The sequence below is a fragment of the Ovis canadensis genome, chromosome 2 (assembly GCF_042477335.2).
Source record: "Ovis canadensis isolate MfBH-ARS-UI-01 breed Bighorn chromosome 2, ARS-UI_OviCan_v2, whole genome shotgun sequence".
Classification (NCBI taxonomy): domain Eukaryota; kingdom Metazoa; phylum Chordata; class Mammalia; order Artiodactyla; family Bovidae; genus Ovis; species Ovis canadensis.
Genome location: NC_091246.1, coordinates 163,341,116 through 163,368,690, shown reverse-complemented (window position 1 = coordinate 163,368,690; position 27,575 = coordinate 163,341,116). Strand labels below are relative to the sequence as shown.

General features: G+C 41.8%; 1 protein-coding gene across 50 annotated transcripts in view; it reads right to left on the bottom strand.

The window, feature by feature from the left end:
* The window catches only part of NEB (nebulin), a 203,584-nt gene that overhangs the window by 50,171 nt on the left and 125,838 nt on the right, over positions 1-27,575 (bottom strand). For all 50 annotated transcript variants that reach the window (XM_069577531.1, XM_069577536.1, XM_069577533.1 and 47 more), the window contains exons 92-121: positions 27,456-27,560; positions 27,044-27,355; positions 26,258-26,362; positions 25,626-25,724; positions 25,262-25,363; positions 25,029-25,136; positions 24,236-24,547; positions 22,802-22,906; positions 22,588-22,692; positions 22,125-22,232; positions 20,536-20,643; positions 20,321-20,434; positions 19,673-19,870; positions 18,998-19,102; positions 18,196-18,300; positions 17,995-18,099; positions 15,249-15,356; positions 13,045-13,158; positions 12,535-12,732; positions 12,108-12,212; positions 11,386-11,490; positions 10,325-10,432; positions 8,651-8,758; positions 7,212-7,319; positions 6,559-6,663; positions 6,355-6,459; positions 5,628-5,726; positions 5,195-5,305; positions 800-904; positions 21-125 (exon numbers count right to left, since the gene is read on the bottom strand). In XM_069577531.1, coding sequence (XP_069433632.1) covers positions 21-125; positions 800-904; positions 5,195-5,305; positions 5,628-5,726; positions 6,355-6,459; positions 6,559-6,663; positions 7,212-7,319; positions 8,651-8,758; positions 10,325-10,432; positions 11,386-11,490; positions 12,108-12,212; positions 12,535-12,732; positions 13,045-13,158; positions 15,249-15,356; positions 17,995-18,099; positions 18,196-18,300; positions 18,998-19,102; positions 19,673-19,870; positions 20,321-20,434; positions 20,536-20,643; positions 22,125-22,232; positions 22,588-22,692; positions 22,802-22,906; positions 24,236-24,547; positions 25,029-25,136; positions 25,262-25,363; positions 25,626-25,724; positions 26,258-26,362; positions 27,044-27,355; positions 27,456-27,560 — 3,780 coding nt within the window. The remainder of the gene's footprint in view (positions 1-20; positions 126-799; positions 905-5,194; positions 5,306-5,627; positions 5,727-6,354; positions 6,460-6,558; positions 6,664-7,211; positions 7,320-8,650; positions 8,759-10,324; positions 10,433-11,385; positions 11,491-12,107; positions 12,213-12,534; positions 12,733-13,044; positions 13,159-15,248; positions 15,357-17,994; positions 18,100-18,195; positions 18,301-18,997; positions 19,103-19,672; positions 19,871-20,320; positions 20,435-20,535; positions 20,644-22,124; positions 22,233-22,587; positions 22,693-22,801; positions 22,907-24,235; positions 24,548-25,028; positions 25,137-25,261; positions 25,364-25,625; positions 25,725-26,257; positions 26,363-27,043; positions 27,356-27,455; positions 27,561-27,575) is intronic.

Below are 27,575 nucleotides of genomic sequence, written 5' to 3'. Positions count from 1 at the left end.
GTGCTCAATTCCCAACTCACCTCACTGACCATGTCCTTCACGTGTCTGGCGTGCTTCAGGGCTGTGGTCTGGTTTCCAGCGTGATGATGGGGTCTTTCTTTGGTGGCGAGTTCAACATACAGATACTAAATAATAAGAATAGGGATCAGATGTTATAGAGATAGAACACCATACTTAGTATTCAGTCCTCTTTACTCATTTCTAACCCTAAAATGGAAGGGCAGTATCTACCTGTTTTTGCCCTTTTGTTTGTTACGTATGTTTCTGTTTATTTCTTTCTCTGTCTCATGTTAAGAAACACAGGTACACACTCTAGTTATCTAACATTCTTATTGCTGAGTACAGTTTAATCTAAACACATGTAACAAAATGCCAACAGAAGAATGAGAAAATCCTGATAGATTCCTCAACATATTTTCCCCCATTTTTGCCTAAATGCATGAAATGTGGTCTCAGTTGTCTCTGGACAAAAGATAGGTTCTATGGAACGAATTTTTAAATTTTATTTTCAGCACCTGGAGTCCATGGACCACTCACCCAATGATTAGAACTGTATAGGACTTAGAATAGATGGTTTGGCATTACCTGCTCATGTGAAACCTAACCATAATGACAATTGCCCTCAGAGAAAACAGCTTCTTGAAGTTAAAGGGCACGAGGCTTCATCAGGACCACCAGGTATGAGGGTCTGCTACTGACAGGAGTGGTCAGGAACACAGAACCAGCCCTCTACACACACACAAACACTCCCCGTGGTGCCAGCCCGGGAGGTTTCTGAATCTTCATGTATGAATGTTACCTGACTTTGAAGCTTCTGCCCTCTCTTGGCTCTTATGAGATCAGGTGTATCAGGAACTGAAGTGAAGATTGACTTCTGCTTCCTTCCGGATGCTCTGTACACGAGCTGGACATAAAATAGTGATAACCATCATTCTGTTTCACTGACACGTCCTGTGCCCTGCAGATGCCTTTATTGCTGACTTTAGAGACAAAGCAGGGCTCTCCCACTGTGACAACCTCAACTTCTGTCCAATAAACCAATACTTTATTTACCCCCTCCTTTTCTTTTTCCCTTGTATCAAAATTAGAGACATTCTGCAGCCTGTTCAAGTGTCCAGCCTCTGGCTGTGTTCTTGGTCCCTTCTCACCCATGCCTTCTAGGACCCTGTTCCAGCAGTTACCCCCTGCCTCTCTAAACCTTCAGCCCTTCTGATTTTCCAGCCCGCTTCCTTCTTCTACAAACAGACCCAAGTCCCTCTTTCCATCAGGTCGTTTCCAACTTCTGCCAAAGGCCTTATTTCTTTCTTTCACAACCAAGCAGACTATGTGTTTTTCTTTTCTCTTTTGATTAACTTCTCAAGGGAATAGTTTAGCTGCCACCCAACCACTCCAAGGAAGTGAATTTCATTAAGACTACCGCAAACATTACAATTGTCAAATCCAAGGAAATGGCAACCCACTCCAGTGTTCTTGCCTGGAGAATCCCAGAGACAGAGGAGCCTAGTGGGCTGCCGTCTATGGGGTCGCACAGAGTCGGGCATGACTGAAGCGACTTAGCAGCAGCAGCAGAATGTTTCTCTGCAGCAACTGTAACTGCTCAGCAAGCTCACTCCTGAACTCTGTTCTCTGCCTTCCATTCCCCTATTCTCCCTTAGGTGGCCTCCCATCTTTCTAGGCACTCCTCAGCTTCCTTCTATGGTTCTGCACTCCCCCAAAGACAGCTATTAGCTGGAGTTAAGAGTTGGCTTGGCCCCTTTTACCCTATACATTCTGCTTGGATAACCTCATCTGTACCTAGGACCTCAACCATCAGTCTGAGACTGATGGCTTCCAAATTTTGTTAAATAGCTCTTTGATATCCCAGCCACACAGGCCAGAAACTTGGGGAGTCATTCTAGAGCCCTTTTCCCTCATCTGCACATCAAAACAGTCATGAATCCTGGACTCCTAACTTTGTGACGGTTCTTAGATATGGCCTTCTTCTCCTTTCCCACTGCCAATGCCCTAGTTCAGCCTCCTATACTGCTTGTTACTACACATCCTTAAGAGCCTCTAAACCACCGTCCCAAATCCTCTACTGGACACTTCACAGGGCTTACCCACCTTTAAAAAGCCTGAGAAAAAGACTTTCTTAAAGTTCAGAACTAATTAGGTCTTAATGTTCAGACTATCCTGCTCAGAAATAATTCTTCAGTGACTTCTTATCAAGTCCAAGATCATTAATATACCAACCACAAGTCTTCATAACCTGGCCTATCTATCCTCGGTCTCCACTCTCATTTCCCAACAGTCTTCCATATTCCCCATGTGCTATCTGAAACCAGTCCCAGTTTCTAGAACTCATTATGGCCCATTTCAAATACTTTCTACCTAGAATTTTCTTCCCTGTTTTATCTGCCTGAAGAACCATAGAGTCCATACTGTCTTGATCATTCCTGTAGGATATGACTTATACTATTGATGTCTGTTTCTTCTCAGAGATTATGAGCCCATGGAATGCAGAAGCTTAGTTTATCATTCTTTTATCACCTTGTATGTATTTATTTATTTAGCCTTTTTCTGGAACCACCAGATTTTATTTTTTTAATATAAATTTATTTATTTTAATTGGAGGCTAATTACTTTACAATATTGTATTGGTTTTGCCATACATTGACATGAATCCGACATGGGTGTACACGTGTTCCCCATCCTATCCCTCTGGGTCATCCCAGTATCACCTTGTATTTAGATAAAAGATCTGAAAAAATAATAGCCTGCTAGTAAATATTGAGGCTATTTAGTATTTTTAATATAATAAGGCAAACTAGAAAGTCTAAATGGAGAATAAATCCTAATTTATCCTAATCGTGGATAAAAATGCTGCTTGAACAGATAAAATGTAGGAAATAAATAATACATATACACATATGTATGTTCATGTCCATTTCCTTACATCAAATTATATTTAAGTACAAGTTGAAACAAAATTTAGCTCATTTGCTCTGGGCTGTTTTTGGTGTTACTACTGAAAGAAAGGAAATAAAATAGAAATTTACTCTTTCTCCCAGGCCAAATTTTTGAATAAATCAAATCCACAAAATCATGGAATTTTATGGCTAAAAGAAGCCCAAATCATCATCTAGTCTAATTCTCTAGCTCAGGAGGTTGGGGTGTTGAAGTGAATTAGATAAGGTCACATGACAAAATGGAAGTAAATCTGGAACTAAGACTCGCCTCCATGCCATTTCTATAATTCTCTTTGAAGTATATTTCCCCTGTACTTAGGTATGCATTGTTTGGTATGCATTGTTTATGCTCCTTTGGACAACATCTCTGCTTCCCAGTACTACAAATAAATACGTGTCAAAAAGTTGCACAATTTAAAGACAACTCCAGAATCAATAAGTTGAACTTTGGGTCATCAACTTTTTACTAAGCCAGTGTTTCCAAAACTTTCCTGATCTTTAAAAACCCCAAAGTCCTTGGGGAGGAATGCGAGGGTGAGATGAATGGAGAAGTAGCATGGGAACATGTACGCTACCATGTGTTAAACAGATAGCCAGTGGGAATTTGCTGTATGACACAGGGGACTCAAGCCAGGGCTCTGCGACAACCTAGAGTGGTGGGATGGGATGGGAGTTGGGAGGGAGGTTCCAGAGGGAGGGGATGTATGTACACCTATGGCTAATTCCTGTTGCTGTATGTCAGAAACAAAACCAATATTGTAAAGCCATTATCCTTCAATTAAAAAAGAACCCTCAAAGCCCTTATTAAGCACAATTTGCAGGCTCTACCCCAGACCTAAATCCAGGGTAGTAGCTCAAATTGATATTTTCTCAAGCCAGGTCATTCTCCAGTGAGGCAAGTGTGAGAGAAATCGCACTACTAAAGAAAATGCCATTTTTCTTCCTCAGTGTTGTTGCATAATATGCGCAAGATCACACTAGGAATTGGGATGAAGAGAAATTAAAGTTTTAGATAATTCTGAACCCAGACAGCTAAGAGAAATAAAGGTATTTCAAAGATACCAATAAGCACTTTACGTTCCCAAACAACTTAATTATTTGGTGGCTGGAGGAGAGATGTAATACTTTAAAGTTTCCAGTGCTGGCTGAATATTAGAACCATCTATGGAGCAGCTAAAAGCACACAGATATCCAGACAGAGAATCAGAGTCTAGCGTGGGGGGATTGGAGTCCACTCAAGGGCAGCTTTAAAATATTTCAGAGATGATTCTGATAGTTAGCCAGAGTGGAGAGGTCCCTTTCCAGAGGGGGAAGAACCCCACATGCGTTCCTATCTGAGTGCTGCGCTGGTTGAAACAGCAGAGGGAAGCGCTCAGGAAAGCAAACGTGCCCAGGGCAGCATTTGTGACAGCTGAAGGGTGACTCGTCCTCCGCCCTGGCTCCTCCAAGTGTAGGAGGCTGCAACTCCTCTCCACCAAAGACAATGCGTGGTTTTCCAGGGCTCCTCTCAGTCTAAGAACATCAGTCATTCCTAACCAGCACACATCAGAGTTACGGAGAAAGGAGAGCTGATGAAGTGACCTGACAGCTGGATGGAGTCTGATGAATAAGGCCACAAGACAAACTGGGTTGAATGAGAATGGCCCACTGACCATTTACGTTTGTGGGATGACCTTATCTCTAGGGAGCACCTTTTAGTCCCTGGCAAACCTGGACATCTGTTATGACCAAAGCATTATAGGATACACATGGAAAAAAGATGGGGGGCACATCTTCAACGGACCAACATAGGAGAAAGGGTCACATCTGTGCACAGCTAACTGCAATCAGGAGCCTTAGTGTGAGGCGGGGCAGATGAAAATGAAACAGTCTTTTGGAACTTGAGAGGGCAGCGGAGCAGAGAGCCATTGATAACACTGCCATGATCAGAGTCCTGACAGCAGGGATTAACAACAGAGAAAGTTTAGGAATAAATTCAGTTTGGAGACTACGACAACAGTATAAGATGGGACTCTCTAACCTACAAAGTCATGCAAATGTTCCGCTATAGGCAGGGCAAGTATCAACAGCCTCATCTTATTAAAAAGGGACAAAATAAGTAAACTCAGGCAAAGTGAGGTCAACCAACTTGTATGCACAGGGTGGCTACTCTGTAATTGAAGGCAGGAGGAGGTTTGGGCCTAGCACAATGACCTGAAGAAAGACCGCTAGAGGAATGAGGCCCGTGTGGGGACAGACGCACTCACCTCGCTCAGATGTGTCTTCAGTTCCTGCACTGTCCTGTATTCTGGAGTGTCGAGCACCACCTGGTATCTGTCCCGCATCTTCCTTGCCTTATCGGTGTACAGGTAGTGAGACTTGAGAAGGCAACAATGGGAATGCAAGGCGATTAATCGCTTGAGGAATTGCATGTCATGGTCACGCGTTGTCTTTCAAATGGTGGGCACGTGCAAGCCGTGCTGACCCTCTCTATGTCCTGGGCATCTTCCCAGGCAGGACCAAGAATAATTCATCATTTTACCAAGTTCACTACCTTTTACAGGAGGCATACATCATCTTAAGTGAGTCATGACTTGCTCGGGGCGTTGAGGGCAAATGTCCCCTTAACAGAAGCTATAGACAAAGATTCTTCCTGCCCAGCCTGTGAAGCTGTGCAGGCAGAGCTGTGGGGGCACTTACCCAGAGCTTCCGCAGGTGCCGGGAGCGGACCATGTCTGGGGTGTCGTACAGGAAGCAGCCCAGTCCCCTTAGGATCTGCAAGTCCTCTTTGTATTTAATCTGTGTCACAAACATAGAAACATAGCAGGTTGTGAGAAAATTCCAAACAAGAACAATTAAGACAGAGCAGTGACGCTTTTATACTGAAGGATCTTCATTTTGGTTCAGCACATCCACCCTGTCCTCTGAGTTTGCTTGAACTCAAGTAAATCACAGGGTTTCAAATTTTAAGTTGTTAACCCTGACCTAAAAAAAGGACACGGCTATTATTTTATTATTATAGGGATGAAAATACCATAGATTAAATGGAGTGGTCTTTTATGAGAAGGAAACATTCAAGGAGAAAAAAAACAGTGACAATAGGAAGTGGTGAAAGGGGGTGGGAGTAGTGGTAAGCAAGAGAAAGATACTAAGTGTGCCGAGGGCAGAGGCCACTTGGAATGAGGTGCTAGTAATGATTTGGTGTTGAATGTAGAATGGTGGTCAGCGATTCTGGTATCTCCCAAGTGGTCCTCTTACTACTTGGAGAAATGTGAGGTCCTGCTTCCACACAATTTTACGTCCAAGTTGTACACTCAGTTTACAAGTACTCAGTGCAAAAGGCTGCCAAAAACTGGTTGGCTTCCATGTGGACAGCAAGCCTGCTTCTTGTTAAGCGTCCCCCAGAAAGCCCTTATGAGATGCTTACATCGCTGGTGATGTCGCCCACGTAGCGGCAGTGGAGCACATGGGGTGTGTACGGCATCGAGATCATGTGGCCTTGCATCTTGAAGAAGTCTGATTTGTAAATCAACTGCAGGGGGAAAATGCCCATAAACACATAAATTAGAGACCAGTGTGACCTTCATCCTTGGGTTCCATGGCCTCCCCTCTCTCCTAAGAAAATACCCACCTCGCTGACAGCCTCTTGGGTCTTCTTGACTTGGCGGATTTCAGGCGTGTCAGGAGTGGTGTGGATCTTGTCTTTCAGTTTGTGGTATAGTTGCCGATACAGTCTCTGCATTGGGGAGAAAATCATTCCAGGTGTTTAGTGTAGGATGATGAGAGCATCTGTACATTAATCAAATATTTCACATATTTAAACAGACATGAAAGGCAAGATTAAGGTACAGAAAGTGATTGAAATTAGAAAAACATAGAAAATGATATTTATTTTACTTGGGTGAAAAATTTGAAGCACAGGCTTCCACTTTCTATCAGACGGCTGGAAAGTAGGGTTAGATATTCAAACCAATAGTTCACATAGAAAACTATTCAGGCTCATGAATCAGACTAATATGCAACCTTATTAAAGATTTTTAATACAAATGTCAAAGGAAGGAATTAATTTGCATCATAATCTATGGATGGGTGGGTCTCAACAAAGGTATTACTAAATATATAAAAATATTGCCATAGGACACCAGTATCAAAATGATGAAGAAAGGATCCCCTTATTCCTTGCTGATAAATTGAAGTTTGTAGTTGAAATACAACTAATTCTTAATGCATTGCAAACAAAGCCCTGGTCTTTGAAACTCCTCACAGAATTAACAGCCACAGTACCTCACTGGTAATGTTGTTGACCCTCCGGACGTTGACAAATGGGACATCGTTGGGTCCAAGTGTGTACCCATATGCCTTCATGTGTTCATAAACTTCTTTGTACTTAAACTGCAAAAGCAAAGTGAGAAGGAGATCTCTGATGGATGAACAAAGAGTAAGCAACACATTTGTCAAACGGAAGAGTGTTGTCACTTTCATTTGAAAACTACTCTCTAAGCATTAAGCATGGAAAAAAATCATTGACAAAATTTCTCTAATAATCTAAGTCTTGAAAATTATTTTGTTGGCTAATAAAGCCAGATCCAGAAAGGAATACAATTCATGGTTGCCTAGATTAAGTCTGTTTGTAAGTTGGTAGGCAAAACACAACAAAAACCCTGTATTTTTCGTCCCAATATGGCTAGGAAATTAAGAATATGCAAAGCAGAAATGAGAGACTGATTTTAAGACTGATGGATGAACAACTTCATAAACTGTTGAAAACAATGATGTTAGATAATTAAATCTGTGACTTTGCTTTGGAAACCATATTACTGGGCCACTGGCTGTGGGAGTTCACTGGTCAGTACGTTCAATTGCCAGGGCTCTGGAGGGCAGTATGGAAGGAAGATTTCATTTTTGAGCTGATGGCTGGTTTGTGGGTATGGCCTGAAGGCCAGGGTCACCAGGACAGACGATGCCTCTCCAGGTCTGCTCATTACATCCCAGCCTGACACCAGTGGGAAAAGTTGCCATTAGCGCTAAAGCCTGGGAAAGCTGCAGGTAATGAGAACCTAAGTACCCTCCGAGCTTTCTAGGAAATGGGCCCAGAAGGTCAGTCATGAGGCAAGTATCAGAGTCTTTCTTTTCAAAGGAACACATGGTGAAGTTGTATTTTTTTATAACAAGATATTGCAGAAGGCAGACTATACTGTCGCCACACAGCAGTAGTGCACATATGAAGGAGCATTTCCAGTAGGTGATTTGAGATAGTTCAGGATGTTTCTGTGTTAAGGCCAACAAAATTAGAAGCATTATGGCAGCCACGATCCCTGAGCCAAGGTCACTGTGTCATGCAGATAGAACCCCGTGAAAAGTCGTTTACTAACCCATCATGCTAACCAGGCACTGCTGAACTGCAGGAGCAACACGCCTAGAAAATACACCATCTCCCCTTCCCTGCTACCATCATTTTTTAAAAAACTATTTTAATTCCATCTTTTTTTTGGCCTCACTGCATGACATGAAAGATCCTAGTTTCCCAACCAGGGAATAAATCCATGTCCCTCTCAGTGAAAGTGACAAGTCCTAACCATTGAACCACCAGGGAATTTCCTCCCATCATTGTATCATGCTGAAACTTCAGGGTGTGATTAAGGGGATGAAAATAGGCTATTAATAAATATTAGTATCCTCCTTCCTACTTTAAGCCCCATCTCAACAAGGAGGAGACCACTCACATAGCTGCTCATGTATCGGGTGTCCTTGGTGTGTTTGAAGTGAGGGGTGTCGACTGGAAGCCTGTATCCAGTGGGCAGGGCATGCAGGCCAGCTTTTCGGTACAGATTCTGCCAGGATGAAGAAGAGCAAGTTAAATGACAACTATGTCAAATGATGGATCTAAGTTAAACAAATCATTTCCAGCTTGTGTTAGGTTTTCAGTCTACTTACACTCACTGAATTGATTTCAAGAAGGAATTAAGTAAATTCTAAGAGTCAAGCAATGAATTAAATTCAGTTCAGTTGCTCAGTCGTGTCTGACTCTTTGCAACCCCATGAACCGCAGCACTCCAGGCCTCCCTGTCCATCACCAGCTCCCGGAGTCCACCCAAACCCACGTCTATTGAGTCGGGGATGCCATCCAATCATCTCATCCTCTGTCGTCTCCTCCTCCTGCCCTCAATCTTTCCCAGCATCAGGGTCTTTTCAGATGAGTCAGCGCTTCGCATCAGGTGGCCAAAGTATTGGAGTTTCAGCTTTAGCATCAGTCCTTCCAATGAACACCCAGGACTGATCTCCTTTAGGATGGACTGGTTGGATCTCCTTGCAGTCCAAGGGACTCTCAAGAGTCTTCTCCAACACCAAAGTTCAAATGCATCAATTCTTCAGCACTCAGCTTTCTTTATAGTCCAACTCTCACATCCATACATATTAAATTACTCAACATATATATTTTTTAAAAGAGCAATGAGTGAAGAGGCTTAAAGAAAATACCTCTATTTCTAAAGATATGCCTGGTTCACAGAATAGCATCCAGCAATAATCTGGGAAAAGTAAACAGGCAGCCAGTGCCACCTCTGTGGTTAACCCTATGGTTAGCTGATATTCAAGCCATCACCAATCCTGAGATAGTAGTAATTATAAGACACATCTTTGGGAGCCCTCAGAGCCCCATAAACACAATGTCTTGATGTTAGGTTGTTGGGTCGGGAGGCTCATATTCCATGCAGGAGGAGGAAAGGAGTTTCTATCTGTGATTTGAAATAGTCTCTCTCTCAGGAGAGGTATAGGAAATAAGACTAATACTTAAAATATTAAAAACCAAATTACTTTTAACATTCAATACAGGAGAGAGGCATTAACCTTGAGACCAATGTAACACTGAGAAAGTGAAAGTGTTATTCGCTAAGCTGCGTCCGACACTTTCGCGACTCCATGGACTGTAGCCCAGCAGGCTCCTCTGTCCATGGGATTCTCCAGGCAAGAATACTGGAGTGGGTTGCCATTCCCTTCTCCAGGGGATCTTCCTGACTACCAGATGAGTGGAATCTAGCCTCTTTCTCTTCTGAAGCCTAACAGTAACCTTTAGCTTTATTTCTTATTGTACACAGTCTTTGATGACTATATGCCTGTCTTTGTCCTCTTGTCTTGGACTGCAAGCTTTTGGAGAGCAGGGATAGTTGATTGATCCTATTCTATGTATGCACTGTTCCAAAAATGCCCACTGCTTGCTCTCAGCCAAGACGGCAGACAGGTGATACACTGGTTTTCTGTTTTGCTTAGCTCATGTGACGGGAACAGTCTTTATGATTTACAAGGTCAGGCTGAGGATGCCCAGGAGAGGCCACTTCTACAGAGGCCTGGCCCTCGTCCTGGGTTTCTGCCGGGCAGTCTGCCCAGCTCTCACTGCTCACCTCACTCTGGAGCTTGTATGCATGAAGGGCCCGATCCAGATCCACGGTTTTTGTGGTCGGAGCCACTCTGCCTCTGATGCTGTGCACGTAGTCATAGTGGTAGACAGCCTGGATGCAGAGGGAAGCAGAGTGAGTGGACTGCACTGTGGCCTCAGGCTTAAAAGAAGCTAAGTAAACGCAAATCCAAGTCTCTTAATACAAAGATGGCAGCCTGCTCCCTTTGCCTCAGGAACTCTGTCTCGAATACTGGGCCTTGTCCAATGGAATAGGGCCAGTGTGTGGATCCCACACTGAGAAATCAGTGGAAGAGTCAGCTCAGGCACATGAAGAGGAAGAGAGGGTGTTTTACCACCATGAGCTCCACAATAAAAGGTTTTCACATTCTCACTCGCTGGTGGGATTTAACATTTGCTTATTAACCTATGGGGTTAGTAAAAAGGGGGCAGCCTGCTCTGTACCACTGTGTATCACACAGGTGCTTTCCATCCACTTTCCCGCTGTCCACATAAGGATGCTGAGGCTCAGGGGATTAAGTGCCTCTCTCAAGTCTATCAGATTACATGTGCTAGAGGCCTCATCAGTAACTGCAGAGACCTTCTCTCCATCTTATCATGCATGCACATGTGCTAAGTCATGTCCACCTCTTTGCGATGCTATGGACTATCCATGGGATTCTCCAGGCAAGAATACTGGAGTGGGTTGCCATGCACTCCTCCAGGGGATCTTCCCTTACCACAGTGAGCACTAAGTGAATTAGAAAGCTGAGACTATGAGGCATAAACCATTGCTCATGACACAAGGATATAAAAAGCAACCTGGGGAGTTCTAAAACATTAAGGGTTTCATAAACTTGGATTACTTACACCACCACTCCAGGAAACGAATAGAACACATCAGGTCTGAGGAAATCAGATAAGAATCTTCAGTACTTTCTAAGGCACCAGCACTGGTCTCCTATTGAGAAATGGCCTGGCCTGCCCTGTCTTTCGTTCCTCCCACTTCTGCTAGTGCAGTGGCCCTGTTTTACTCTCCCTGAAGTAACGTCTCCAGTGGGCACTTACATCACTTAGTTGTTTCCCACTTTTGACAGCCTGAACGTAGACAGGAGTGTCAGTAACCAACTTGTAATTGTTCCTTGTTTTCAGCACGTGAGCTTTGTACTTGATCTGTCAAAAGGAAGAAAGAAAATAAGCCTGTGTTAGACCATTCAGTATATTTGCCTTGGTTTTCACACAGAGATTGGTTGCTTTTAGCTCATGGCATGCACGTACATTAGCACTGAATTTTATAACAATCAGCATAATCAATGCTTATAGCCACATGGGTAGTCTAGAGTCTTCCAGGAGGCTTGACAACCGCCTTGCTAGGAATATTTAAGCTTTCTCACTAAAATCTTGATTATAGTATTACCTTGCCTAGCAAATCCTCTCCTTACAAATAGATCCTGTCTATAGTATCACAGACTCCTAATAAATGAGATCTAACAATAGGAATTATGTGCTCATTAATATATCCAAAATCATTCAGAAGGTGGCGAGAAGAACCAGGAGTCCCTTCTGCACCAGGGGACAATGGGACAGCTCATCTGCATTGCCTGCATTGCTGAGAAATGGCCGCTCTGCTCTTCAGCATCTTCCTCCAGCTTAGCCATCCTCAGCACCACTTCAGACACAGTGGGGTATGACAGTGTCTGTATTTGATGTCCTCTCCCCTTGACTCTAGACCACACAGGGAAGGAAGCATACTTGAAACAACCAAAAACCAAAAAACAAGGTGAACTCACATCATTGCGTAGATCGTAAGCATGCTTGGCGTGGAGAATCTCAGGAGTGTCCCAGACGTAGCAACCAATGCCTTTCAGCCAGGTGAGGTCATCCTTGTACACAATCTGGGGGTTGCAACAGATGGAGGGGGTCGGAACAAGAAAACTTGACTAACTTTAACACGAAAGACATAGACACGCTCTAGACCCAGGATGACTTTGCAGAATGAAAAGCAAGACATTATGCCCTGAGGCCATGGGTGCTCTGCAGACTTCAGCATGCAGAGCCCCGCTTCTAGGGACAGCTCGAATTCCCGGCAGACCCCTGGGTGTACAGGAAAGTGATTCTGGAAGAGGGCTGAGCTGAAGAACCAAGTGAGTCAGTCTCTATTGGTGGGGGGGCGTGTGTGGGGCTGGGGAAGAGGACCTTCATAAGCAGCGGACTTACATCACTAATCTGGTCTGTGACCTTCCTGACGTGACTGTTGACTTGCAAGTCGGGGTGGCAAATCCACTCGTGGAGGTGAAGGCGGTAGTCGATCTCGCTGACTTTCTTCTGAGAATCCTTAGCGGTAACCATCTCTACCATGTCAGGCACGATGTGGATGTTCATCTTGTTCTTCTCATAGACAGATCTGTACAGGCGCTGTGGCGATAACACAACACACCAGTTACACAGGGAGCTATGCAAGGATCATGGCAACACGTGCCTTTCTTAGACCCCACAGAGGTCAGGGGCGCCACTTAGAGCAATCGGCTGGGGGCAGGGTGGGGACTGGATGTTTCTGACACTTTCTGAAGATAGGGGTGGGGAAAGGCAGTATGGGCTGAAATAACTCTCAGCTTCTTCACATGTGCACAGTCAGTGCCATGTGCATCGCTAAAGAGAATGATGTTCTGACTTATAGTCGGTGGTTCCATTACTTGGCTTTTGAAACCAGCCTTCAGGATCACTTACGTCGATGTTAAACTTGCCAACTCGGAGGCACCGCGCTGTGTTTGGATCATCTTCAACACTTCTGGGTAAAGTGTAAAGAGCTTTGAACTTATCATATTCTTCGCGGTATTTGACCTATAGAGAGAAAATACAAAGGAAGTAAAAGAGTTTTGAAGAGCGATGGATCTATATTGTTAAAAGAACATGAGACTTAATTAATAAGAACCCAGCTCTGAAGATGGGCCACCTTGGGGTCGGCACTTTTCTGAGCTTGTTTCCCTGTCTGTGCGCAGAGGTAGAGGAAGCATGGTACCTGCCACAGGATTACCTGAAGATTAGATCAGGCTATGTATAAACATCCTCTACATATCATTTTTAAAACTCTCATACCGATAGAAGTTTTCTGCTGTTACTACAACTGATTTTAAAGATGATGTAATTTAAAAAATGATCTCTTTTGTGATATTGGCTTTGTCTTTCTTAACCATAGTAAAAGATGAAAAATGTGCTCAGGAATTTGTTTTTAATAACTGACAAATCTCGTGCTTAAGAGACTCAATCCTTGAATTTCAGTTTCTATGAGGTTTTCCAAAAATACAGTTCAACTAAATTCTATGGGAAAACCGATGTCTAGTTCTTAAGCCATATTGCCTATTAATGAATGTTTCTTTATTTTATGAACTAGGAGGAAAGGCCTTTACAGAGACTGGGATCCTCTCTTCTGGCATATGATAAAATGACAATCCTCTTACAACTCAGAGGCCCACATCTCAGTTAAGAGGAAAAAAGGAAAGATAGGCATATTTATGCAGAATTTCGGGAAAGCTCTTCACTGATGGAAATCAAGGAAATTCCCATCAGAATTTTCCAGAACATTAGTTCACGTGCTCCTTATATCTAAGCTATTCTTCAGTTATAAAGAAAATAGTATTCAAAGGCATTAAAAAAAAACTGAAGTTTAAATCCTTCTTTAAAAAATTAATTTCTCTATGTTTGATATCATTTCAAGAACAATTTGCCTGGAGAATCTTGCATCTGTAAGTTTTTTTCACAACTAAAGGAAAAAGCCTTTGCTGAGCTTTCTGAAAACTATCTACAAAAAAATTCTCAAACGAAAAACTTGATTCTTTGGGCTAGTCTGTTTGCAATCTTCCAAATTAAGTTGGTTCTGGGAAAAATCATAAAGATTTAATTTTTTCCTCTGGGTAAAAATTTATTCCATATGTTGTCTAACAAAGTCTTTTTCTAAACTATGCATTTCCAGGCCCATTAGATGGTAGTGAAACCAACTTCCTGGGTCTCTAGCATTTATGTGAAGATTCAGAGAATAGAATTGAAAGATCAGGATGCACTGTCTTTAGTGTAGCAATAAGTACCCTTCTGTAAAATACTTATGTCAGAAGGAACTCTCAAAAACTTCAGGTGTGTGTGTATGTGCTGATCTGCAGAACAAAATAGATTTCTCAGTGTGGGGAAAAAAGATCTGAGAATATGGGTCTAAAGTGTTACATAAAATGTTCAAAATTAAGAGGTAAAAGTCTCTAATAGAGGCAAAGTTTCTGAAAGAAAACTAGGCTTATTAGAACTGCAATGAAATTTATAGGGAGTTTTACAATAAAAGGTTTTACTTAAGAACATATTAGGCATAAAGGGTTAAAAGTGCTAAGATCTTATACTATATTCAAACAACTCATGTGATTTAGGATTTTTTGAAAATTATGTCTATATAAAAAGTTTTGTTTTTAATAAACAGTTTCAAAAGATTTTTAAATTTTTATATTTCATAGATATAAAGTTAATGATTTACTCTTAAATTATATATTTGGGGCTGATGAAATAACTGGTCATCACATTCACTGGTTTATTTTCTACCAAAGGTCACATAATTCTATTTAAAAAAAGAGTGTATTTTATATGGTGTATTATGTCCCCTCTTCCATTTCTGGCTAAAATATCCATATCCACCCATGTCATTTGCACACAGGAGGCCTAAAAGGTCACACTGGTGTCCTTCATACATGTGTGACTGTCTCTGGACTTTACAGCCCTCGAGAGGAAGAATAAATGCACAGACTTTGTGGTCACCGAGCACCTGGAATTTTTTGCTGGTGTGCCCCTTTGAAAGTGCTGAGGGTCCTTCTGGGCAGCACAAGAACCAACCAGAAACATTCTGGGAGAGGAGAGCAGGGAAGGGCAAGGAATGGTGGGAAGGGTAATTGACTTACATAGCTGGCCATGTGCTTCTGGTTCTTGGCATGTGTCAGAGACACGGTATTAGGAGGCAGGATGTAGCTGGTGGCTTTCACTTTATCCCAGGCCTCCTTGTACAGGTTCTGTAGGGGTTAAAAATCTTGTGAACACAGAATAATGCAATCTGGATAGCTTCCAGAGGCAAATTTTCCCTGTTTCTGTCCTTCTCAGACATTCCCTAACAACCCTGAATCTCACTCTGTGGGAGCCAAGTGCTCCTAAGTAAATAACTGTTTTACTGTCTTGTTCATAATTTCAGAGTCCATTATTTTGTTCTCTCCCATAGCACTTATCACAGTTTGACAGTTATCAGAGATTTTGATGACATATTCATTCCTCCGTAGGTCTAGGATTCCTAGAGGATGAAAACCACTAATATTAAACAGATATATAGTAGGAGATAAAATGTTTCCATTTCTAGGTATTTATTTACTCAGGAGAAATAAAAAGCTATGAACACACAAAGTGAAAGTGAAAGTCGCTCAGTTGTGTCCGACTCTTTGCGATGCTATGGACTATACAGTCCATGGAATTCTCTAGGCCAGAATACCGGAGTGGGTAGCCTTTCCCTTCTCCAGAGTATCTTCCCAAGCCAGGGATCGAACCCAGGTCTCCCTCATTGGAGGTGGATTCTTTACCAGCTGAGCCACAAAGGAAGCCCATGAATACACAAAACCTATACGCATTTGTATACAGCATCTTTACTGATAACTGTCAAAAACTGGATGCAACTCAGATGTGCCTTTAGCTGTGACTGGAAAAACAAACAAACTATGGTTTAGAATTTTGTTTTGCTATAAAAAGGATAAAGCACTGATTTAGGCAGCTATGTGCTAACACATAAATGTATTTTGCTAAGAGAAAGAAACCAGACCTAATGGCTGCACACCATGTAATCACATTTAAGTGACATTCTGGAAAAACTAAAACAATAGGGACAGGAAAAAAGCTCTGTGCATGCCAGGGGAGAGAAGTGGGGCAGGAAGGGTCAATTTGGAGGTGATATAGAATTTTTCTGTATCTTGACTATAATGGTGAATATACAATTTTATGTATTTGTCAAAAGTATAGTACTATGTACCACAAAGTAAAATTTACTGTATGCAAATTAAAACAGCCAATAATAAGGATGGGGAAGGGAACTAAAATGGAATACAAACTGTAGCAAATAAATCTAACTGTATTACAAATGTATAACAAAGCTACCGTGAAGGAAGTGGTGAAGAAAACAACTGACTTAGGTTATAAAATGGGTATCTTGACTGTATACTCTAAGGCTATAGGCAAAAGTAACTGTACACAAAACACCTTCCTCTAGTTAATAAATTTGTTTCTCACAGGGGTGTGTGTTCAAAATTCTGAAAGTATTTTATATGCATACAAGGGTGGCACAAATAAGTAGATATATCAAAGATAATGAAAGTCAATGTTTTCATTGGAAAGGAAATAGAAAGTTACAAGTTGGAAAAGTAAGTTACAAACAAGGAAAAGGTGAATGAACCCTGCCGTGCTGAACTGTATTAGACAATAGTTCCCAACAGCAAAGTTGAAACCGTTGGAGCATCTATCCCACAGAATAAAATAAATATCCATGAACCTATACTGATACAAATTAACAGAGAAACTGACAGTGGAGAAGGAAGAATTCCAATTGATAAATGTAGAAGGGATAAGGGAAAGAGAAAACAACTGGTAGGGAACTGTAACAATTCTTGCAGGTAAGATCCATCAATGGATGCTAAAATATATGAGAGAAAGTGTGAGGAGAAACAGGATAACTGCATAGTCCCAAAGAATCTCCTCCAAGATATTTATTAATAACAAAGGCAAAAAAGAAAGTCTACAGTGGACAATCTCAGCAGATAGCAACTTAAAATAAGTGATCAAGGTCATTCCCAGGTACTGATACCATGTACCACTGGCTATAATGTGCTGAGAAGGGCACATCACATCTGTGCTATTCTTGCCAAAAAAAGGAATACCTTAAACCTAATCATGAGCAAACTTAAGATCAACTCAAGCTTCAAAACATTCTATACAATAACTGGCCAGAATTCTTCAAAAGGGTCAAGATCAGAAAAAGACAAGGAAGAATTAAGAAATTCTCAGATACAAAGAGACTAAGGGTTCATGACAACCAAATGCAGCATGGGATCCTGGACTGGCCTCTGGGACAGAAAAGCACTTTAGTGGAAATACTGTTGAAGTCTGGATAAAGTCTATAACATCATTACAATGTTAATTTATTTTGTTTCGGTAATTGTTCTATGGAGAAAAGTATATGGGAATTCTCTTTACTACTTTTGCAATTTTTCTATAAATCTAAAATTATTTCAAAATGAAGTTTAAAAAATGTTTGATGAATTAACCAATTCACAGGAGGGAAAAAAAGAGTGCCTCTGTTGATCTATAAGTCACTGGCCAAAGGAAAAGCTAGGGAAAAACAAGTTCAGGGTCAACAAATAGCAGCTCCAACAGTACCTGTTTGCACTAGGGAATGAGTTAGTGAATCTGTATCGAACTGCATGACATAGAACAATACTCACATTGGGGCTTATTTACTTGTACCTGTTAGAATTTATAAGATAAAGTAGGAACTTAAAGTTTCAGGAAAAAGATTAGAAAGACCTTTGGGGGTAAGGTTGCTTGTTCCTTAATCTCTTATTGTCTTTAAAGGTGGAAAGGGTAACTCAAATACAGAGAAAAGAAAACTCAACTCACACTGCTAAACAGATCCTTCAGATTCCTGGTTCTGTCATAATCCACTGTTTCTAGAACTGTCGTGTATTTGTCTTTGATCTGATGATAATTCTCTTTATATTTCACCTACAGACAAAGAAGACAGGTTATTCTTTTCTATTATTTGACAACATGTAAGACAATAACAGCTTGTCCTGGGAAAGTTGTGCACGGAAGACGCACCTCACTGGCATTAATGCCACTTTGAAGAGCAGTCACGTAAAGTGGTGTGTCTGTGACCAGGTTATAATTCTTTAGATTTTCTTTACCTGCTGCTGTGTATAGTATCTGTGAAGAAAAAGAAAAGTTACTGAAAATGGTAAAATGCAGGTCTGCCATTTGTGCCAACTTAGATGTACATTTCTGGGTTTCTGCTTTAATCTTAACAAAAAGGATAGGTTGGACAGTCCTGCAGACTTTGCACAGCTGTCGAAACTAACAGTTTCTCCTGACCAAAAGTGGAGTCTGGGTCTTTGCCAGGTCCCTTCTTCATCATGTTGTCTTTTCCTTGCTTATACTCTGTCCCTGACAACAGCCCCTCAATTTCAACACCCATCCGATAGCTGCCCTCCCCGAGATGAATTTTTGCTGTGGAGTTTTCCAAATAACTACTTCTTACTTCAAAAGTTAAATACTTATGGTCAACGTATGCATTTGGTTTCTACTCCCTACCAGTTAACCTGATCAATTAAGGTATACATGCTTGAGAGTAGTTCACTATGAAATAGCTCCCAGATAACAGTCTGCTATAAACGTCTATAGCCTTAAACCACGGGGGAGACTCAAACTGAGGAAGGCCAGCACAAGAGCCGGCCACCAGAAGAGGTTTTATTGGGCAGGGGGTCCTTGGTTCCCTTAGACTGTGTACTGTCACAGAGCCGCTTTCTCTGCCCGGGCACAGGGACAGTCTCGCTATTACCTCACTGGGAGCATCATGGAGTCCATCAATCCACAGTGAGCTAGTCCTTCTAGGAATATGGCTCACCTGACTCTGGAGGTCATACGATTTCTTCGCATGGAGGATCTGGGGTGTATCCCAAACATAACACCCAATGCCTTTCAGCCAATTCAAGTCATCTTTATACACATTCTGCAAGAAAGAAGGAACAGTGAAAGGTGACCGGTACTAACTGAACTTCCAATCAAGCATTTGATTTTCTCCTGTCAGCCTTTGGCTGTGCTTAGTATACTCAGGGTGGGTATAAGGTGCCATAGGGTGGGTTTTTCAACAGCTGGAAGTCTTTAAATGCCCTAGTCTAAAGAAGTTTAGGAGGCAAGCAAAAGCTAAGCCCAAGACTACTGGAGCGGGTAGCCTATCTTTTCTCCAGGGGAAATTCCCAACCCAAGAATCAAATAGGGGTTTCCTACATTGCAGGAGGATTCTTTACCAGCTGAGCTACTAGGGAAGCCCAATGCCCTAGTCTAAAGAAGTTTAGGAGGAGAGTAACAGCTCAGTTTTAGTCTAGTGTTGAAGAGATTAAATAATTAACACAGGTATCTCATTGTTCTGAGGGGCTCTTTACACCAAAAAAGGTTACTCCTGCCACTTTGTATTGAAAAGCAGCAGGGTTTAGGAATACAGAGACAACAAGAGCATGGGCGCCCGGGCAGGGCTGGGTGAAGGCTCTAACTTAATCAAGCGGCAGAAAGAACCACATACATCACTCAAGATCTCCTGCGCATGCCGGACCCGGACAACATTGGGCTCTTCTGGAAGAGATGTCCACTGGTGGAAGTAGTGTCGGTACTCCAGGTCACTGAGGATGTACTGGCACCTTTTAGCCAACACGTGATTCATCATATCTTGGGGGATATGGACATTTGCTTTGGTGTCCTCATAATGCCTTCTGTAGTTCAACTAAAGAATGATACATATTTAAAGACAACAATAAGAAAGCTATTAAACTATTCTGATCAATCTTTTCTAGAGTCTTATTTTCAATATAGATCAATACCTTTAGACTGGACCAAGGTTAAAAAAAAATGATACTTTAATATATTCTACTTCTTCAAAAATTTCCCGTCTCTTTACTATAACACAAAGTAAAGAGGAACCAACCTTGTTTTCTCCTTTTTCCAAATACAGAGCCCTCATTGTGTTTGGAGGAATAGCAGGGAAAGGGTGAAAACTGATAGCTGCCAAAGGGGTGCAAGGCTACGTGGCAGGGACGGGGGAAAGTCTCAAGACTGGTTCACTCCTCACTATCCCACCCCCAGCTGAGTTTGAAACAAAGGGCAGATTACAAATAGGCAGAAGAGTAGTACACTGAAGCATGCTAATCCTCTTGTTAAAGTGAACTTTGCTTACCAAGCTCCTCATTTTTTGGAAGTCCAGACAGTGAACCACGTTGGGGAACTCACTGATTTCTTTTCCAGCCAGGTAGTGACCCTTCAGTTTCTCATACGTCTCTTTGTATTTCAGCTGTGAAGGAGGTACAGCATTGAGAATCACTAGGACTTTCCAACCAGCCCTTTGTGGCTAGAAAGACTCTCAAACTTACGAAAGGAAAAAGGCCTACTGACCTCACTGTTCACAAAGTCAGCGTGCTTGGCTCCCACGATGGGGATATAGCGTTCATCCAGGGTGTAGCCATAGGCCTTGGTTCCCTCCCAAGCCCTTTTATACAGTATCTAGGACAAAGAAATGCATATCAACAAAACTTTGCATTCAGCCTCTTCTAGATGTCACTTGAAAGAATATAGTAAAACCAACGTAAAGTATTTATGTTTAAAGGCAAGGCCTAAATCTTCATTTATAGCCAATAGTGTGCCTACTTAAGAACAGGATAGAGTCTTTGGACTAGTTGCAAAGTAAACCTACTGACCCCAATACATTTTATAATAGAGTTTAACTTTATTTCTAATAAAAGTGAAAACAAATTTGCACACAGGGAGAGAATCACCAAAGATTGCTTCCCATTCAGCATACACACACACACCCTTTAGATAAGCTGAATTAAAATTTGGAGAGTAAGTCCTCCACTTGCTGGCTGGAGATATCTGGACATGATTACTAAAAAGGGATCACCCTTTCCTCTCTTCTTTCTGATGGTAGCTGCTTGGTTCTACATGTGCCCAGAAGTGATATAGCACTTGTTATATTATTGTCTTTTAAAAAATTTATTTATTTTTAATTGGAGGATAACTGCTTTACAATACTGTGTTGCTCTCTGCCATACATCAACATCAGCCATAGGTATGCCTATGTCCCCTCCCATCTCCCTTTCCAACCAACCCCTCTAGGTTGTCACGGAGCACTGGGGTGAGTGAACTCAGTCACACAGCAAATTCCCACTGGCTCGCTGTTTTGCATGTGGTAATGCCTATGTTTGCACGCTTCTCCTTCAGTTCGTCCCACCCTCTCCTTCCCCTGCTGCGTCCACAGGCCTGTTCTCTATGTCTGTGTCTCCATGGCTGCCCTGCAAGTAGGTTCATCAGTATCATCTTTCAGGATTCCGTATTATGCATTAATGTACAATATTTGTTTTTCTCTGACTTACTTCACCCTGTATAATAGGCTCTGGGTTCATCCACCTTCTTATTTGTACATCATCTCCCTCACTTGCAGATGCTCCTGAAAGTCTTATCTTATTGATCTTTAGCTCCTCAGTGTCTCCCTCAGTGCCTGGCACATCACAGGGCTTCAAACAATACTGCTGCTGCTGCTAAGTCACTTCAGTCGTGTTCGACTCTGTGCGACTCCATAGACGGCAGCCCATCAGGCTTCCCCATCCCTGGGATTCTCCAGGCAAGAACACTGGAGTGGGTTGCCATTTCCTTCTCCAATGCATGAAAGTGAAAAGTCAAAGTGAAGTCACTCAGTCGTGCCTGACTCTTAGCGACCCCATGGACTGCAGCCTACCAGGCTCCTCCATCCATGGGATTTTCCAGGCAAGAGTACTGGAGTGGGGTGCCACTGCCTTCTCCGCAAACAATACTAGCTGAATAAACACTACTTGCTCTAAATAATACACTATGAAATAAGAATAAATACAACAAAATAATAGATCTCCTTATAAGTTCAGCTGTTCATAAAGTCAGCCAAGAGCATGCATACTAACAAAAGCTTAAGATTCAGAACTGAGTTGTACATCACTTAAAATAGAACTTACAGTACTATAGAGTTTTTCCATGTCTTTGGAGTGGGTGATATATGGTGTATCTGGAGAAAAGATATACTTGCCCTTTATTAATTTATTAAATGTTTCTTTATATTTTACCTGAGGAGAGAAAACAAAAGAGAACCTTTGATTATTCTAAATATATAAAGTTTCACAAGATCTACCTAGCAAAAAATAGTTACATTTAGAGATTAATCAATGGGTTAAATTTCACTATATAATTTATATTATAATTAACACAATGGAATGTTTGGGATAATAATTTAGATATTATCTAAAAGGGGCACAGTACATTTCCTACTAGTGACTTTCAAGACATTCTCCCCTGAAGATTTTCTTATAATTTACTCCCCATTTTCTTACAAACCATTATCTGGAGTTAAAGAAAGTCTGTTCAATGACAGACAGTTAAGCTCTCAGTTTATATACCTTATTATACACAAAGAATACTTACATCGCTTTGATTGACTGCATTAATTTTGGCGAGAACAATCTCTGGAGGATCCACCACACTTGTAAAGTTAGGATAGTTGGCAAGAGCATCCTTCTTATATTTTATCTGCAAAGGAATAGAGACAATTGAGATAGGTGGTCCCCTACAGGGTACCTATCCCCACACGGTAGGTAAAGAGGCCAGGCTTTATATAGGAAAAAAAGGCTCTGCATACCTGATTCACCATTTCCTGGTTCCTGGTAACCCTCACATGGTCCACAGAATCCAGGGGCATCCAACCAATGCCTCGGAGCCACTCCAAGTCAGCTTTGTAGATATTCTGAGAGCAGAAAGGGAGACACAATGCGGGTGTATGTAACTCGGGCACATGATATCAGGCAGATTAGAAACAACTATCTCAGAAGGTTTTTAAGGCTTTCTCTGTAGTGGCTATGCCTCATCGATTCAAACGTGATTTCATCTGTACACCTGAGCAATATTTCTCATGGCTGTTAATATGAATGAGGAACTATGCAAGGTGATTTGAGAGATGAGTTTAAAGTCTCTGAAGTGTAGAGAGAAGTTATCTCGCAGTGGGAGGTGCTGCGAGAGCAAGACCACTTAGATGCTGTGGGAGTTAAGGGTAGGGAACCGTTTTCACCTGTGAGCATAAGACAAGGTTTTGCCAATGAAGTTATAGTTTTAGATGGACTTGATATATATAGTTTTATAGAAATCTGTGGGGTATTCAGACTAAACAAAGGAAGTCACACAAGTAAATGTTCGTGTCTTGTAGGGTTAGGGGCCACCCCTCCCTGTCTATCTTTATCCTCGCCCTCACTTTCTGGATTCTCTCAGGCCACCGCACACCACATAAAGAGGAGTTGCTAATCTGATTAAAGTTCCACAAAGGTTATCCTGCTGCAGCCACCAGTGAGATGGGATGTTCAAGTTTAGTACCTACGCTGCAGGCAGAATCTGACATCCTGTTTTGGTAATAATGAGAAGACCCAGGTAGGCTTAGCTTCTTGGCGCTCCTGAGCATCACACTGATGCATTGTCTCTGTTTTCCACAGACTACTGGTGGCAGGTAGAGATCTTGATTCAGGCTTCAGGGGGAGGTGACCTGAGATATATTCTCTATCCCAACTTTGCCAACTTCTGTATAAGGGCTTCTGGCCCTTCTGCAGCTCATCAGTACATTTTGTCCCTTTTGCTTTGATTCCTTGCAAGCAATTCCTTCGTGAAAGCCTTGAGGAAGGAGATGCTTGGCAAAGCAAGAAGGAGGCATTTCCAGGTCTTGACTACACTATCATGTAATATTATTGAAATCCCAAATCAATGTCAACTCCCGTCCAAACCAATGATTATTTTAAGTCAGTTGATAATTTTCCATGCACATGTGAAGAACTGTTGATGATAGAGATGGTACAGAAACAATTTTTTAAAACTTGACTCTGAATGTTATTCAGAAACGCACAGTCAGTAAGCAAAGCCGTCCATTACTGCTCCCAACCTTTTTCTACTTCATATCCAGCCTCAGTTCCCTTCTGAGAGCAAACTATGTATTTATGGTTATGAGTTTCAAAGACTGGAGGCTCCAAGTTAGTGCTTATGATTCTGAGTAGACCATATGCCTCTGGATAATTAAGAGACAAAAATCACTTACATCACTCTGTAGGTCATAGGCCTTCCTTGCCTGAATAACATCATTTTGGTCAGGGTGACATATCCATTGGTGCAGGTAAGTGCGGTAATCAATGTCACTGGCAAGGGCCTGTCCCTCCTTGGCTGCCAACACCGACACCATATCAGGAGGTATATGGATTTTGGCCTTTGTTTTATGATAGCTCTCTTTGTAAAGTCTGTCATTCTGAATCTGTCCTGCGTGCTCGAACCAAACCAGTTTAGGATCATCTCTCATCGTCGGGACACCCACATAATGACCTTTCTGCTTGACGTGTTCAGCTTTGTATTTCAGCTGGTAGGAAGAGGAACAGAGATTCCATCAATTTAGACACACACACAAGGCATAGGGGGCTTGAAACATCAGGCAACCTTAGGCCCCCAGAGATTTCTGTTACTCTCACAAGAATAAATATGAAAAAAATTGAAATAGAGATGAAAGAAATTCCAATTTAAAATAGAAAAATATACACTTATTTTCTAATTCTGGCAATATCTTATTTGAAGGCTTAGAGATTTTAGGGAAGCAGAGAATAGAAGAAACAAATAAAGACCTCAAACAATAGTTTGTGAAGAAGCAGAGAAAAAAATATGAAGAATGCCAAGAGCCCACAGGAAAAGGACAAGAAGGGAGCAGGTACTTTGGCCATCCCCAAGGCCGGCCAGGCCTGCCAGCCGGCAAGGAGCTCTCCATGATGCTATGTCTTAGGGTAACTGGGTCCCTGTAAGGGCAATGGCCAGCCTTTGCAATGTGCACTCCAATCAGAATAACTTACCTCACTCTGAACATCACCAGAATGATGGGCATGAACAAATGGCACAGCATCTGGGGGCAAAATGTAACCGGTGGCTTTCTGTTTCTCCCAGCTTTCCTTGTAGAGATACTAAAAGACAGAGACATGACAAAGGGTTAAACCAAGGAGTCGGAATCGAGGGCTCAGTCTCCTACAGACATGTTAGAGTCCTCCATCCTCACAGAGAGTGTCAGGCGTCCAGGCAAAATCCTTACCTGGTCCAGTATCCGGGCTGCCTCCTGGGCAGCGTGCAGCTGAGGGGTTTCTGTGAGAGTGTACTTGGATTTTGTGTCATTCCAATCTTTTCGGTACTTAATCTAGAAATGAGAAGCAACTTGGTAAGCTCCTTGATATTAAGGACACATAATGTTGTCCAAGCAACTGCTAGCATCAGTCGTCTCATTATTTACAACATGTATCTCAGACAGTGATTGTACAATGAGTGTATAAGGAAGCAGAAAAGCTTTGGAAATGACATCTTCCAAACCCAGAAATTTTATCATTTAAAAAAATTTTTAACAGATCATCTTTATTTAAAAATTTAACTGAGCCATTTTAGAACAACAGTCATGTACTTACATCGTTCAGGATTTCACCACTATGTTTTGCTGTCACGTAATCAACTCTGTCATCCACAGGAGTAAAGTTGAGAGTTTCTATTTTTGTGCGATATTTTTTCTATGGGAAAGAAAATCTCTTTTAGAAAATCATTGTCTCTGGTCCTGAGCAAGATATGCTGCATTTAAGCGTATGTCCGTACTAGAAGTGTAGAATGTCGTATTTCAATGGCATCTTTTTGGCAACATGGCTTTCTTCTTAGCATTTTATTTTTAAACAAATGGGTTGACATCTTATACCTTCACAGATTTTAAGGTAGCAGGTTTGCTTAGCTCCCAAAATCATGTAATATATCATTACGTGTACTCAGTGTGTATATATGTGTTTTTCAATTTTCAAATTTCTCTCACATGTATTGCCATCGAGGACAGAAGAAAATTTCCATTTATACAATTCCAAGCATCACTGAGTGGTCTTAAGGGTATTCTTATGGGTGTGGTCCCACAATGTGACAGGGACAGTACAAGATTATTTTGGAAAGGACAGCAATTGAAACTGTAATTGTTGATAGGGAATGACTGCATGTTAGCTGGTGTATTTTTGTTTAGTTTCTTAGGAAATGTGCTGAATGTCAGGATAAGATCTTGGAATACCTCATTGAAGATGTCTCCCATATGCTTGGCATGATTGACAGAAACAGAATCAGCTGGCATCCACCCAATCCCACGTAACCATTCCAAGTCAGCCTTGTAAATAGCCTGTGAAAATAAGACCAGGAAGAAGTCAGTGAGCCCAGTCACATTTATTCTATTTGTTGGTCTGATGGAGAAATGCAATTTAAGGATGACATACTCAAGCACCAGACAAGTAACTTAAGTAAATTAACAAGGCAGCTGCATAATAAACTGGGGGCCATGTTTGCTATTTAAAGGGGTTTAGCCTTAATTCAGCTCGAGATCATGACTACCAATGGCTAGTTCATGTCTGGAGCTCCATCTTCTAATTTTTTTCCAACAAAATGGGAAATCCTAGATTTGTATACAAAATTCCCTGATTTTAAAACCTTTTAAAACTTAATTCAAAATTTAAACACACTGTGTCAACTAAAACAGCATATCTATGCCTGTATCCTGTCCATGGACTGCCAATATTTTACTTACAATTTAAACCTCTGTTGCTGCTTAAGTTCTGTAGAAGTAATACTTTCAGAAGAGTAGTTGTCTTTAACGTGATACAATTAAGAACTATATTCAACTACTACTTATTTCCTTATCCTTCATGGTACGGGTGATTTTGATACCACACTATAAATTCTAACCAAAACCAAATTCTTGGCTGTATAAAGACATGAAGTGATGATGCAAGATTTAATGACATAAACTTTCTGGGAGTCCTGGGAAAATGATGAAAGAGTTCAGGCTAAAATGCAGCCCACTCACATCGCTTTGCAGATCGTAAGCTTTCCTGGCCTGAATCACGTCGTTCTGGTCAGGCATGCACGTCCATTGGTGCAGGTAATGGCGGTAATCAATGTCGCTGACCAGAGTCTGGGAATTTTTAGAGTGCTCGATGGAGAGCATATCCGGGGGGCTCTGGAACTTAGACTTCCATTTGGCCCAGTGCATCCGGTATTCTCTTTCATTCTGAATCTTGCCAGCTATGAGGGCCCAGCGGATCTTGTTGTCATCCCTGGCTGTGCGGGTGCCCACGTAGTGTCCCTTCTGCTTCTCGTGATCAAGCTTGTATTTATACTGGAGACAGAAAAACACAGCAGATGGATCGCAGCACGAACTCGCTATGCACCTGGGGCGTTTGCATGGAAAACTGAGGTGTAAGCAAGGCCACACTCACGTCACTGGCGATCTCCCTGGAGGCCTTGGCAGCCTGGATGGGGATGGCGTCCAGCCGAACGTCACAGCTCATCTTCATCTCATCCCAGCCTTCACGGTAAAGTTTCTGAAGAGGAGGAAA